General features: G+C 34.5%; 1 protein-coding gene across 1 annotated transcript in view; it reads right to left on the reverse strand.

The window, feature by feature from the left end:
* The window catches only part of LOC108738129, a 75,117-nt gene that overhangs the window by 14,556 nt on the left and 44,353 nt on the right, over positions 1–16,208 (reverse strand). Inside the window, exon 3 of the mRNA XM_025977622.1 lies at positions 15,685–15,758. Within this exon, the coding sequence (XP_025833407.1) occupies positions 15,685–15,758 (74 nt within the window). The remainder of the gene's footprint in view (positions 1–15,684; positions 15,759–16,208) is intronic.

A 16,208-nucleotide genomic window follows, 5' to 3' on the forward strand; every position in this document is an offset into this window, starting at 1 on the left:
TGTCTTTAAAAACTTATTTTGTTACGCTTGTCACCCTAGTTTGATTTTAAACTACTCCCAGATGTTGCCTTTTCTTAGAAGGTGACAATATCGACACCCTGCCGCCACGAGTTCTTACCGACCCCTCAATAAAGCAAAAAGCTGTTGTTTAACACCCTCCGAACTCCCGTTTCTGCCTCTAATATGTCTCTAACTAGACCTTCATGCCTGAGAAGGGGTCCTAGTAACCTATCTCGCCTATTTCTTATTGACTTCCATAGAGTCCTCTGTTCTCCTATTCTTTCTAATATCTCCTCATTTCTAACCTTCTCTACTCACGTTATCCTCTTCATTCGCCTGTAACGCCAAATTTCGAACGCTTTTAATCTTTTCTTTTCCGCAAGGCCCACTGTTCATATATTTTTTTTTTGCTTTAAAACAAAAAATGTTTCTAGTTCAAATAAAGCCAGAGTAATGAAGTTTTGAAATTTAATCTAGACTTTCTTCTGCCTCTCATTGCTCCTGTTTCTGCGTCTAATATTGTCTCTAACTAGAACCTCTGGAGAACTCGTCACTCGTACTAGCGAAACGTTGGGAAGCAACTCCAACCGACGACGGCCTTTAGACCAGAATCAAGACAGCATCAGTTTATTCATTTGAAAATTCCCATAAGTGACTTAATTTTAATGTTACCGTCTCTTGCAAGGGTTATCGTGAAATTGACATGTTTAAGGGGTAAGTCTGCAAAAACTACCCATAAAAATTGTAGACCAGTAAGACTATTTCACTGTGATAATAATATTCTTTTGTAAATTGTACGAATATCAACTTGCTGTTCCTAATTTTTCATATACTTTCGTTAATTTGGCATATTGAGGGTGGAGGCCAACTTTTTTATATTTCATATCCAACTATTTTATACGATTATAGTAAAAAGCAAACGATTAATTGCAACGTTTTTATGTATTACTATATTCAAAATAGAAAGAGGAGACTGTGGTAAATATTAATTAAAAATTAAAAGGAATACTCACCCCTAATGTATGAAGTGGGCGAAACACGTGTCCGCTCATATAAAATTATTTGTGGTAATTAGGGGTGAGTATTCCTTTATAATTTTTTATTACTATATTGTTTTCCGTTTTTGAGATTGACAACGACCCATTTCGCAGATGACAAAGTCGTAGGTTACATTAAAATGAAGCCTCTCACGATGTTTCAAACGAGGGCCAATAATTTGGAAAAAAAAGTTAATTTACTGTCAGTTTTTTAAGAAATTTTTAAAATTCAACGGACCTAAGAAAATTCTAAGAAGTTCAACAAAAATGGTGGATAATTCTATCTGGTTAAAATACTATCAAATTCTGTTTAAGTTAGTTAGATAATAAAATTAGCTTTTCATTTAATTAAAACATCGTAAATCACCCAGTAAGTAAATGTAAACCAATTCTATCTTCAAAAATATACAAATAGAGGAAACACAGCCTATTTTCCTTAGCCGAAATAATCTTTACCAGTAATTAAATGCTTTTTCACACACATTTATAGGTTTTATTTGTAGTTTTCTGCCAAGAAAAAAAACTTGAAAATAGAAACTTTACACTTAAAAAAATAAAATGTTTTTAGGGCAACTGATGACTTAATTTGTAACTCACGATTAGAAGATTTCCCTTGTTAGATGTACTATAACAGTTAGTACAATTTAATTGTTATTAAGTGACATAATTACTCATAAACTTTATAACTCGGACATCCTGTTGTAGGCAACGTCGTTGGTTATTAGGATGTGCATTCAATTTTATATAATGTAAAGCTGCTGTGGTTTTATGGATTTTCGTGAGGTCTTTCAGCTATAATGCAAGGGTGCAGCTAAATCTGTGCGGAATATAAACTATTATAGAACAACAATATATTTCAGGTCGTTAATTTTACAATTACAATTTAATAGGGCTGCTATCTGTAGAATTACTACTCCAGGATATGGAGTTCGACAACCCTCGATTTTTGAATTTAAAACCCGGATATTTTGATCAAATTTACTTCTAATGTGACGATTATTTCAAGTTACGAAAAGTGGAGGAGCGTGTCCAACCAGTCTTAGGACTGGTGATGAATAAGATTTTGGAATTTCCCGGACGGACTCGACTAGAATTCTAGTGTGCCTCATTTGGTCAATGATGTGCATGTCGATATAGGGATTTTCCCGTAGATTCCTCATGAAAATCCCACCAAAACAAGTGGTATTAAAATTGAGGATTACCTTATGGGTTTTTCATATGGGTCTTAAGAGGCAAACCTATCACATGTATATACTTACAGTTAAATCTACCTTGTGGGGGCTCGATGAGGCAAATACGTTTGAAAATACTTTCGGTAAAATGAAAAAGATAATTTTATAAACCCCCTTGCCCAATTATGTCGTCGTTTCAATGAAACATTTTACATTTGCAACGAAACAACAAGTGTACTACTTCCTGATATTGTTATTATAAGACAACTGAAGCCAGACGCGTCAGGTAGAACAACAGTAAAACGATTGCAATTTAAAGTATTATTGACTACAGAACATCTCAATAACACAATTAAAATTAAATTTAGTCATTCTTTATCATCATTTTCAATGTACCTAACAAAACAGAATCTTATAAAATAATTCGAAGTGGTCTGTATTCTTATGACTCTTATTACAGTTTGTTACAAATTGTTTTAATAATCAGTTAGATTTCTTTTACGTGTGTGGCGGGCGGCCCAAGACTTTAAATTGTTAAACCATGACTACAAATGAAGCCCCTCCCGGACGCTCCCCGGATGCCCTCTAAACTAGGACAAATCCGGGGAAACCCAGACGGATGGCAACCCTAGTCATACAGACAAAATGTACGTGATGAATTCAATAATTCCTGGTAGCATAAATAAGGTTTTTCCGTCACTAATACCTGGCTCATTGTTAGCTCTTTCATACCTGTTTCGAGAACTTCTCTATATCTGGTTGAACTCAAAACCCTCTCGTATATGTCAACATTCAGGAAATTCCTTTATTTATCCACCACCAATATATGTTTCAATTAGACTCCACCCTTTTTGTTAGCTGTGCTCTAGTTGTAAGTAAATTTAATATTGTTAGTTAGTATGTAAGAAACCTGCTCATTAAACACATCAACTCAAATTCGCTACTAGTTTAATTTTAATAACATTCTAGTAGAACGGGAGTTCGGAAACGCAACTTCCGAGTGGTCTCCGGATAATTTTTTATCTCACGACTACACACACACCTTTAACTATTTGCGAATAATAATCTAATCTACCTCTACCCCTCTGTTGTATGTTTAGCAAAAAAAATATGCTAAATAGTGGTGCTTTTAACTTAAGCACTGCTGGCTTTGTCTCGTATGTTTGATTGAAATATATCTTAAAATTGATTGACTAAAACTGTGAACTGCTTTAAATTAGTTTATTATTTACACTTTAACAATTACAATTTAACTCTCTTAACTACTGAAAACTAATGGCTAACTTATACAATGTGTTCGATGTGACCTCTCAACAGGAACTGTCTTTAAAAACTTATTTTGTTACGCTTGTCACCCTAGTTAGATTTTAAACTACTCCCAGATGTTGCCTTTTCTTAGAAGGTGACAATATCGACACCCTGCCGCCACGAGTTCTTACCGACCCCTCAATAAAGCAAAAAGCTGTTGTTTAACACCCTCCGAACTCCCGTTTCTGCCTCTAATATGTCTCTAACTAGACCTTCATGCCTGAGAAGGGGTCCTAGTAACCTATCTCGCCTATTTCTTATTGACTTCCATAGAGTCCTCTGTTCTCCTATTCTTTCTAATATCTCCTCATTTCTAACCTTCTCTACTCACGTTATCCTCTTCATTCGCCTGTAACGCCAAATTTCGAACGCTTTTAATCTTTTCTTTTCCGCAAGGCCCACTGTTCATATATTTTTTTTTTGCTTTAAAACAAAAAATGTTTCTAGTTCAAATAAAGCCAGAGTAATGAAGTTTTGAAATTTAATCTAGACTTTCTTCTGCCTCTCATTGCTCCTGTTTCTGCGTCTAATATTGTCTCTAACTAGAACCTCTGGAGAACTCGTCACTCGTACTAGCGAAACGTTGGGAAGCAACTCCAACCGACGACGGCCTTTAGACCAGAATCAAGACAGCATCAGTTTATTCATTTGAAAATTCCCATAAGTGACTTAATTTTAATGTTACCGTCTCTTGCAAGGGTTATCGTGAAATTGACATGTTTAAGGGGTAAGTCTGCAAAAACTACCCATAAAAATTGTAGACCAGTAAGACCATTTCACTGTGATAATAATATTCTTTTGTAAATTGTACGAATATCAACTTGCTGTTCCTAATTTTTCATATACTTTCGTTAATTTGGCATATTGAGGGTGGAGGCCAACTTTTTTATATTTCATATCCAACTATTTTATACGATTATAGTAAAAAGCAAACGATTAATTGCAACGTTTTTATGTATTACTATATTCAAAATAGAAAGAGGAGACTGTGGTAAATATTAATTAAAAATTAAAAGGAATACTCACCCCTAATGTATGAAGTGGGCGAAACACGTGTCCGCTCATATAAAATTATTTGTGGTAATTAGGGGTGAGTATTCCTTTATAATTTTTTATTACTATATTGTTTTCCGTTTTTGAGATTGACAACGACCCATTTCGCAGATGACAAAGTCGTAGGTTACATTAAAATGAAGCCTCTCACGATGTTTCAAACGAGGGCCAATAATTTGGAAAAAAAAGTTAATTTACTGTCAGTTTTTTAAGAAATTTTTAAAATTCAACGGACCTAAGAAAATTCTAAGAAGTTCAACAAAAATGGTGGATAATTCTATCTGGTTAAAATACTATCAAATTCTGTTTAAGTTAGTTAGATAATAAAATTAGCTTTTCATTTAATTAAAACATCGTAAATCACCCAGTAAGTAAATGTAAACCAATTCTATCTTCAAAAATATACAAATAGAGGAAACACAGCCTATTTTCCTTAGCCGAAATAATCTTTACCAGTAATTAAATGCTTTTTCACACACATTTATAGGTTTTATTTGTAGTTTTCTGCCAAGAAAAAAAACTTGAAAATAGAAACTTTACACTTAAAAAAATAAAATGTTTTTAGGGCAACTGATGACTTAATTTGTAACTCACGATTAGAAGATTTCCCTTGTTAGATGTACTATAACAGTTAGTACAATTTAATTGTTATTAAGTGACATAATTACTCATAAACTTTATAACTCGGACATCCTGTTGTAGGCAACGTCGTTGGTTATTAGGATGTGCATTCAATTTTATATAATGTAAAGCTGCTGTGGTTTTATGGATTTTCGTGAGGTCTTTCAGCTATAATGCAAGGGTGCAGCTAAATCTGTGCGGAATATAAACTATTATAGAACAACAATATATTTCAGGTCGTTAATTTTACAATTACAATTTAATAGGGCTGCTATCTGTAGAATTACTACTCCAGGATATGGAGTTCGACAACCCTCGATTTTTGAATTTAAAACCCGGATATTTTGATCAAATTTACTTCTAATGTGACGATTATTTCAAGTTACGAAAAGTGGAGGAGCGTGTCCAACCAGTCTTAGGACTGGTGATGAATAAGATTTTGGAATTTCCCGGACGGACTCGACTAGAATTCTAGTGTGCCTCATTTGGTCAATGATGTGCATGTCGATATAGGGATTTTCCCGTAGATTCCTCATGAAAATCCCACCAAAACAAGTGGTATTAAAATTGAGGATTACCTTATGGGTTTTTCATATGGGTCTTAAGAGGCAAACCTATCACATGTATATACTTACAGTTAAATCTACCTTGTGGGGGCTCGATGAGGCAAATACGTTTGAAAATACTTTCGGTAAAATGAAAAAGATAATTTTATAAACCCCCTTGCCCAATTATGTCGTCGTTTCAATGAAACATTTTACATTTGCAACGAAACAACAAGTGTACTACTTCCTGATATTGTTATTATAAGACAACTGAAGCCAGACGCGTCAGGTCGAACAACAGTAAAACGATTGCAATTTAAAGTATTATTGACTACAGAACATCTCAATAACACAATCTTACTTAAGAGCAAACAAATTTTACAAATAAGTGAGATATGTACATATTGTATTTTTTTTTTCATTAATAATAAAGTTCATTTTTCCAAAAATTTTTAATGGGCTAGCAAGAATTTTTCCTTGCGGCATTCCTGATGATTCGCAAATGCGACAAGGCGTTATATGCCCCTTCCTTGCCCTAGGGGGCAACCTCATAGGACCCACAAGACCTAGTGTGGCCACCTACTTAGGGACCCTACCTGCACCCCCTCAAAATTCTAGTCGGGGAGACCCTCGTATGCCACAATATTCAGCAGTCAATAGATTTTTAAATAATTTCACCTTTTCCTTTATTATTCCATAAGTATGCATTTATGAAAATTTCTCAATTTTAAAATTAGTTTATTGGGGCAGATTACGTGATTAAGTTTTAATAGAAAACAATTAAAACACAAACAATGTCGGTTTCGTGATTCATTGGTCACAAAACCCATTGTTCGCCTACGTGCTCTACTAATTATGTGTAGCAGGGGTTAAAGGCCCATAAATTGTCTGCATTATTTGCATTCGGATTTCGTTTATGACTGTACGAATACAGATTCAGAAACAAGATAACATTAAAATCAAAATCGTCGAAGAATTCTATTCTCTCCCACAAAAGAAAATGCGATGAAATTTCCACGAAGATAAATCTGAATACTTGCAAATTTTAATACCTAATAAGGGTGAAGTAGGTTCATTATTATCCATCCAACTAGGTTTTAAAATCAAAAATCGCGTCTATAATTCCCTGTGGTTACTTAAAAAAACATTTGGGCTTTTCATACCTAACCAGTTTAGAGGGATTGTAGGAAAGGATAGGTAGTGGTTCGAGAGAGAAACATGCGATATAAAAGAAGTGGAATATTATATTTCGAATATTATATTTCGAATATTATAACAGGGCGGGTAGACACGAATCGGTGCCTTCAGGAATGCTAAGTAATGTTGTTATGTCGACTTCTTACTTATATACTACAAGACTCCCCCACTACCGATTTCCCCGCCCACCAAAAACAATTCCCCATTTCTATTGGTTGACTCAAACTATGATCACCCCACCACAATACTTCATTAATATATAAAAGCGGTTAGTTCTGTTAAAGTACTCTTCGCTTTTTAGCGCGAGTGTCTACCCATAACTTCAGAGGTCGACCACCTATTTCGACGGGGTTTCTCTCCCCACACTCCCCTCTCCCCCACTCAAATTTAACCGTTTTTCCATATCAATCTTCTTTCCAATCCCAATCTTCCATTTTCTTCCCGGGGATGAGCAACCCTCAGAGTTTATTTCTCCGCGCTCGAAGAGGGGTTTTCTTTTTTAAAAATCCGACACTACCTCCCTTCAGGGGGTGTCTTTTGAAGATTTCACCTCCTCGAGAATAGTTTAAACAAAAAAAGAATGTTAAAGTACTCGAACCTTCCCTTGGGATGTACAACATTCTGGTTGATCTCCCTACTCGAGAAGGGGTTTAAGTCGGTAGGCGCTTCGGCGAATCCGACACTAGCCCCGTTCGGGGGGTGTCTTTTGAAGATTTCCCCCCTCGAACAAAAAAAAATGTACATTGAGCGACATGGCCTTGAGGTTGAGTCCATTGCTTAGCATTCGGGAGGACGCCGGTTCAGTTTCGGGTCCATCTGCCTTGGTCCAAGTTTTTCTGTTGTTTCTTTGGATCATTTAGGCAAATGCTGGGACAGTAATATTCCACAAATAGTCTTTCACTCTCTTCTGTCTTCATTTTCGTCCGTCTCATCTTTCTCACCCGAACCACCACCCACCCATTCCCACGATTCCTGAAAGGAGGATGAAGAGGGCCTTCCGCCCTACCTTCCGACGCAGTCCGAAGGAACTGCCCACCCACTAGCATTAGTGACTGGTGGGAATGAAACACCCAAAAGTTTTTTTTTTGTACAACGAATGAATATAGTCTAGAATACTTTGATTGCAACCTAAAACTGTCAGAAACCTTCTTAATGACTATATAAATTTCCACAAAGAAAAGTAACATCAATAATGGATTTACATATCAATAAATCAACGTTTTAGACATGATTGTTATTATCTAGCCAAAAGGCGAGATCTTTTATTAGACATGTTTACGTTTTGGGGTGAATAACCGATTCGGGGAAAGTCTGCGAATTCTGCTACTATTTGGGTCAATCAATGTTTAGCAGTGGAGAGGACAGTAGAATAAGTTCCTGGTTGCACTTTGCACTGCTAATATACATCTTACGAAGCAGGAATGATGCGGAACTTATTAAGGGCAGGTTGAAACCCTACAGAGTCTAATATTTTCGGAATCCCAAACGATTTTTATAAAAATGTAAATGCTGTGTCTATATAAAATGTTCTGCTAAATTTTCCGAAAAGCAAAAAAGCAAATGTTTATCTACACGTTTTTTCTTTGGTAGATGTTTGATGTTGCAACGTCAACTGTTCTATAGTTATAACGAAAGTAGTTTAATTCTGGTGTAAACTAGAGAAGGTCGAAAACCTTCAGTTTATTTTTACAATCTGCTTCTCTTTTTAATCGATACATCAAAAGTTGCATGTGTGTTCGGAAAATCGCGCCATATTTAACCCGTTCACTGCCATCTCTTCTATATCTCAGTTAAATTGTCTATTTATACTACCTCTATATACATTGTAGCCGGCAATAGATTATTTCTTTCTAATTATACAACGAACAAACGATATGTCAGCGGGCAAGATAAAAATATAGTTTTTGAATATTAATGTAAAAATTAATTTTCAATTTTTTTTACCCACTATAATCTACCTGAGGTTAATGAGAAAAAAATTGGGTAAAGGCCCTCACACCGAAGGGGGTGGAGGTGGGGGGATCGAAAGAGGAGGTCTCCCCCACCACTGTACCATAAAAAGTTCGTGGCGGTCTCACCCCCATAAAAGTTATGGGGGTTCAAATATTGAGAAAGTTATATAAAACATTATTTAAATATCTTTATCAATAGGTTAGGTTAGGTTAGGTTATCGGGTTCTGTTTAAGTGACCATCCTCTTTCAATCCCCAACCTCCACCCGCTTGAAAATAATTATTTTATTTGAATTATAGTGTAAGAAAATTGTCAAAATAATAAACTTTCAACCCCCATAACTTTTTATGGGGGTGAGACCGCCGCAAATTTTTTATGGGGTTTTACTCAGGTGACCACCCTCTTTCGATCCCCCACCTCCACCCGCTTGAAAATATTTTTTTTATTGAATTTTATTTGAATTATAGTGTATGAAAATTGTCAAAATAATCAACTTTCCCCCATAACTTTTTATGGGGTGAGACCGCCGCAATTCTTTATGGGGTTTTACTCAAGTGTCCACCCTCTTTCGATCCCCCCTACCCTCTTTCGATCCCCCTACCCCCACACCCATCTAACCCCCATAACTTTTTATGGGGGTAAGACCGCCACGAACATTTTATGGTACAGTGGTGGGGGAGACCTCCTCTTTCGATTCCACCCACCCCCACCCACTTCGGGGGGTGGGGCCATCATCTAGACATTTATCAAAAATTGTAGCTGTTGTCACACCCTGGCCGGGAATCGAACACGGGACCTTTGACTACTCCCCAGTGCTCTGCTCATAGCCAAAGATCCCGGGTTCGATTCCCGGCGAGGGTGTGATAACACAAACAAATTTTCCCTCATTAACCTGAGGTTGTTTATATTGGGCAAAAAATTGAAAACGAATTTTCACATTAATATTTAACATTAACCACTATTAAATGTCAAAATGTTTCATATATGTATAGTGTTAATATAGTTTTTACTCTAAAGGAAGTTTTAATTTTATAAGGATGTCTAACACGCACACAAGTTGTAAACAACAAAAAAAAAGACTAACAGAAAAGGAAACTGTGACCCGATCGGTGCCAGTTTCCTTATTGTCACGAAATAAAACCATCAACGAGCCCCAGGCTTACCAGTTTGAAAACTAACTATTTCTAGACTCAAAACATAAACGTCTTTCTGTAGCAGAAGTTTATGAAGTGTTAAAGATCTTTGGTCACTAGTCGGAGTTCCTACCACGTACCCTAGTACAACATTTTCGATTATAGTGACAGTTGTTTCGCGTTTGCATTTTCTGTCCCTGCAAAATATTTTTCTCTTAACGCGTCAAAAGATTCAATTTTCAGTTAATATAAAAATTTTTGAAGTTTGAGGAAATTCGTAGCAAAGAACTATTATAAAAATCAAATCAGTAGGTACGCAAAATGGTAACACTACAAGCTTTTATTTTCCACAGCGCCCACCGTCCACGTTTCGCAGCCGTTCAGCGCCGTACGCCAGACACGCACCTTTAACGGCTTTTTTCGAATTTCCAAATTAACCGTTCGCGAGCAAAGAAGTGACTTCTTTTTATTGAAGGCAACTCGACCTTACTACACCTTCCGTTATGACTTATCTGACTTTCTAGATACCTAAAATCAGCCACTTCTTCTAATTCTTTGTCTCCTATCTTTATAATATATTCGGTCTTTCTCTACCCTTTCTTCCTTTGCATTTCAGCATTTTTGTTTTAGTTAAGTTCATACTATGCTGTTTAGTCAGTACCGCTTCCGTTTTATTTATGGCTAATTCCAACTCCTCTTTGCTAGTTTCTAATATTGACATTATCATCATCATGAGGTCGTCCTAAGACTTATTGGACACGCACGTCCACTTCTCCTCATCTTAAGTTAATCTTTGCATTTCCTTAAAACTAGAACATCCCATATCGGCGAAAAGAACTCGTATTGTTTTTTTGTGTAAATATTTTGTACATATATTTCTTCTAAATTTATTTCTGTTATAATGCTTAATGTGTCTTCAATGTAGATCTTGACTTCTAATCTTTTGCATGTCTTTGTTTTCTTTATATTTCTGTTCTATTGTCCCTAATCACCTTTACCTAGAAATCTAACTTTAACCGTTTCTGCATGCACCTCTTACTAATAGCTGGCTTTTCCCTTAATTACCTTACCTCAAATTCTACACTGTTCAACCTCTTCAATTCTACGTATTTCTGTAAGCCGTGTCTTCAACCCCTATTGCCAGTCTTTGTCTATCTTGAGTATTCTATCTCTTTTTACTAACATTTTCCTACTATAAATACTCCTAACATCCCTTTTAATTTCAATTCATCTGTGCTCTTTACATTCGACAGTCTAGTAAGTCTTTTTTCCTGTGTAAATTGTTACTGTTATTATTATTATTGTTGTTATTTCTTTGTGTGTTTTATTTTTACCATCTGTTTGTTTTGTTGTTTAATTGTTGTTGGCACGTATAAATTTTGGTTAATTGTTTCAATAGTGTTTTAATAATTATTTTATTAATAATTATACAAAAGACACTAAAGTATTTTGCAGATCATCATCATCATAAGGGATCAGTCCCAAGACTGATTGGACACGCATCTCCACTATATCCTATCATAAGCTAATATTCGTATTTCCCTAAAACTACAATATCTCACATCCTTAACTATTTGTGAACAGTAACCTAATCTATGTCTATCTCTACCCCTCTTAACTCCTGTTTCTGTTTTCAATAATAATAAAATGTACGTATGTACTTTTAAATAATGTTTTCGGTGAGGCCTGAGATGAAAAACAGTGGGACTGTCATTCCCTCTTTGCCTTTTCTCAATGGGCGGCACAACTAGCAATTAAGGGCGCATGTTTAAATAAAATGGAAGCGGTACTGACAAATCAGTACTGTATGAAAATAAATAAAAGTAAAACTAAAATACTGGCTTGCAAGGAAAGAAAAAGTAGGGAAAGGGCGAATATAAAGATAGGAGACGAAAAAGTAGAAGTGGCTGATTTTAGATATCTCGGAAGTCAGATAAGTCAGGACGGAAGGAGTAGTAGGGATATAAGGCAGAGGATAGGGCAGGGTCGTGTCGCCTTTAATAAAAAAAAATCACATCTATGCTCGCGAACGGTTAATTTAAAAATTCGAAAAAGGTTGTTAAAGGTGTATATTTGGAGCGCGGCGTTGTACGGACATGGACATGGACAGTGGGCGGAANCGCAGTTTCGGTTTCGGTCGTAGTTTCGGCAGGTTTGCCACCGAAACCGAAACCAAACCGAAACTCGTTTTTTTGCCGAAACTCGACCGAAACCGAACCTTCGGTCGGACACTAGTATTTTCTATTTGTAAAATGCAAAATACATTTTTGCCGTTAAAAGTTCTTTTATATAAAATGATGAATGAAAGTTGCTCATATTGGCTATTGAAGATATTAGAAGCTAAGGGGGCAAACAGACATTCCATGAATGCCTTCTAATTCTTTATCTGAAGAGAGCCCAAAAAATTCTAAACTCCTTGGAAACGGATAATCTAAAATATTGGATCGATATTGTTTTCCGGGTTCAATGTTATAGTCCATGGAATTTAGAAGTTCCAAATTGATGTCAGCACCTGCCCTAATCACCACTTATCATACCTTTAGCAAGGAACTAGGAAATTCTATGAATTACAACAAAACAGACCGCAAAACAATATCGAATTGATATAAGCCAGCTGTGTAAAACCGAAAAATACAAGAATTGTGGTGTGCTAATAAATGCATAAGTATAATCTAAAATTCTTAGAAAAACTTCACTTATTAGAGGAACCCAAAGCTAAAGAAACTACGGATTCCATTTCTTTCTCTTATTATAATGTGTAAAAGATTAGAAACAAAATGGGGTTGTAAATATTTTGATATAAAATGATTGATGTTGATTTTACATCAATAAAATTATTTGCAACCCTATTTTGATTGATCTTTCACGTTAAGCAAACTATTTTGGTATCAGTGTCTATTTTTCAATTAAAACGGTTACAAAGGCAAACAAGGAAGTATGTAGAAAAATTATTTATTGCTAATGTGAAAAACTGTAAAGTAAAGATACATAAACTCAATCTCAATCACTTTAAACAGAAAATTATGAATTGTACTCAATTTTCGCAGCTGGTGATATAGTGCAAACACCACTATTAGTCTAGAAAAAGTCCAATATTTTGAAAATGAGCATATGCCTGCAAGGTTTTCTTAAAAAATATTTTATACTTAAATAAATGTAGAATATTACTTAAATCGGTACTAAAAAAGGTATTTTGAAAATACGTATTTTGCATTTAGCATTTATAATACAAAAGGGAAATATATTTTCTATTTTACATTGGAAATAACAAATCAAAAATCTATTTCCATTTTGTATTTAAATACATATAAAAAACCATTTTGCACGTTTCTAGTTAATACACACGTACGATAAATGCATTACTAAAAGAAACTGCTACTTTCTTTGTTAAATCTTTGTTTTATTGTAGTTTAATGTTCCTTTTCCATGACTAAATACTTGAAGCAATGTGTAGAAACTTAGTTTTCGGTAGATTTTAGCGTAGCGGTCGAGATTACGCTTTGACTTATGGTTAATGAATTCTTCTACCTGTCGTAATGACCGGCCGAATTTACCACTGCCGACATACTTATCAAGAACTGAAACGCTGTTCAAGTATATCTATCATAACGTCGAATAGATAGTATTAGTCATAAGATTGCATTAGCGATGTAATACAATGAGAGTGAATTTTTTCGGTGATATCAATGTACGAGACATGAACCAAAGTTTCCGGAATGATTTATTAGATAATCTAGCAAAATTTATTTAATGTAAAACATCAATTATTCCACATTTAAAGTACAGGGATCATGTGTAGTTATACCATACTTATGGACCGAAAACGGATGATAGCTAGGATTCTTCGATTTTATACCGCATGCCTTTATGAGGATTAATAACTTACCCTCGATAAGAAAGGTAAGAAGCTTCTTGACCGATGCACGCTTTCCGGTCGTGATGAAAATTAAAATCATATTTGTAAAAAAAATGTGTACTTCCATGAGATCATATTGCATGCCTTTGTAATTTAAGACAGCTAAAGGTGTTTTAAGGCTTAGTATCGAAAGGGCTAAAACGGTCTTGTGTAGGTACTTGTAAAAAGAAATGTATAAAATTTCGTGTTTTCAGATTGCATGAAAAAGAAAAAGAAGGAAATTGTAGTTATGGAACACTATAAACAAAAATACAACGTGTAATTATACAACACGCTACTGAAGTAAAACTTCTTCAAACATACCGGGATAGGGGTTAAGGAATTGGTTTAATGGTATTTGTACTTATGCTTCGCACGAGTGCAATGTTGATGGTAAATATACTATAGAATGTCTTTATATACAACAATCACAGCTTTTTTTGTCATTAGACAATACAAACCGGCCGGTACCGCCGCAACCGCCATGTCCCTGCATATTAAGTCTGTAATATCTTCGAAAATATTCATTTAAATTACATGCNTAATCGATATTGTTTTCCGGTCATGGTCCGTGAAATTTTGGCACCTGCCAAATCATTACACATCGTACCTTTACGACAAAACAGTTCGCAAAACGAATCGAAATCGAATTGATATACCTCAGCTACGTAAAACTGAAAACTACAAGATATTGTGGTGTGCTAATAAATGCCTATAATCCAAAATTCTTAGAAGATTATTCGAATAACTGCACATATTAGATGCATTCCATTTCTTTCTCTTATCACAATGTGTCAAAATCAGAAACAAAATGGGGTTGTAAATATTTTGATATAAAATGATTGATGTTGATTTTACATTAATAAAATTATTTTCAACCCTATTTTGGCTCTAATCTTTCATGCTAAACAGACTATTTTGGCATCAGTGTCTTTTTTCCAATTAAAACGGGTGATAAAGGTAAATAAGGAAGAATATAGAAGAATTATTTGTTACTGAACTGAAGAAACAATAACATAAAGATAGAAAAACTATACCTCAATCACTTCAAACAGAAAAATATGAATCATACTTAATCTTCGCAGCTGGTTATAGAGTGCAACAGCATTATTAGTCTAGAAAAACTCCAATATTTAAAAAATGAGCAAATGCCTGCAGGGTTTCCTTAATAAATATTTTATACCTACTTATGTAAATGTAAGAAATTAAATAGTTACTACAAAAAAGCATTTGCATTTTGTATTTAAATACTTTTAAAAAACCATTTTACACATCCTTAGTCCTAACAAACCTAGAAACCCGACAACTAAAAACCGTAGTAAACTTTTTGATTTTAATCAAGAATCAGCCATATGAACCTTCTGCTTTTCTGAGATATGTCATGGAAATCAATAATTAGGAATAATAATTATCAATGCTAATCAGTAAAATGCAAACCATTAAATGTGTTTCTGTGAAATTTCCTCTAAGGAAAGAAAATCATCTCGACTAAAATATGATACATCTACTAGCAAAAAATCCTTTATATATTATAAATTTATAACAACTTTTTTAAAACTCTTTCATGTTAAAAAACGATTTAAAATTTTGGTACGAATTCTTGGTTTGAAATCAGCATTTTAAAATGTAGCTGGACGAATTATGTACGGGCCTGCCTATGTTGAAATTGAAACAACTATTAAAAAGTAGCTGTCAGTAACAATAGGTAGCAAATGACAAAAAGTCTGTCATATATTACATCTAATATTAGAAAAGTTCAGTGTTAACATACCTCTAGCGCTGGTAGCGGAGTCCGCAATTTTCTGGAAGGCCTCCAAATATGCTGCAATAGCCTGAATAGCTGCCCTGTAAAAAAATGCCCGTGAAAATATTGCTAGAGGGCAATCCGGAAAATACATTTTGTTATAAAAATAAAATGTAAAATCCTCATGCAAGGTTCTATCACACGACACGAAAGAAATAGACAATATTTAGTTCCAATGTTCGAAGCTTTTGCCACATTGATAAAATACGTTTATTCATAAGCCAGAAATAAATTCCAACAAATTTCAAAGCAAAAAAAATAAAATTTCTTTTAAACTTTTTGGAATAATACTGAACCATTTTCTATTTTGTTTGAAAAAATTACCAACTATTAATTTAATTTTTACAATACTTTTTACCTTTAGTTTTCTTTTAATATTAATGTGATATGTTAATAAAAATAAATAAAATATGGAGAAAGAGCTTGGCTATTAAATAAACATTATACAGATGAATAAATCGCTTAAATCGGTTTATTGTCTAGGAGTAGTA

This window comes from Agrilus planipennis, unplaced genomic scaffold (assembly GCF_000699045.2).
Source record: "Agrilus planipennis isolate EAB-ADULT unplaced genomic scaffold, Apla_2.0 scaffold25, whole genome shotgun sequence".
NCBI lineage: Eukaryota > Metazoa > Arthropoda > Insecta > Coleoptera > Buprestidae > Agrilus > Agrilus planipennis.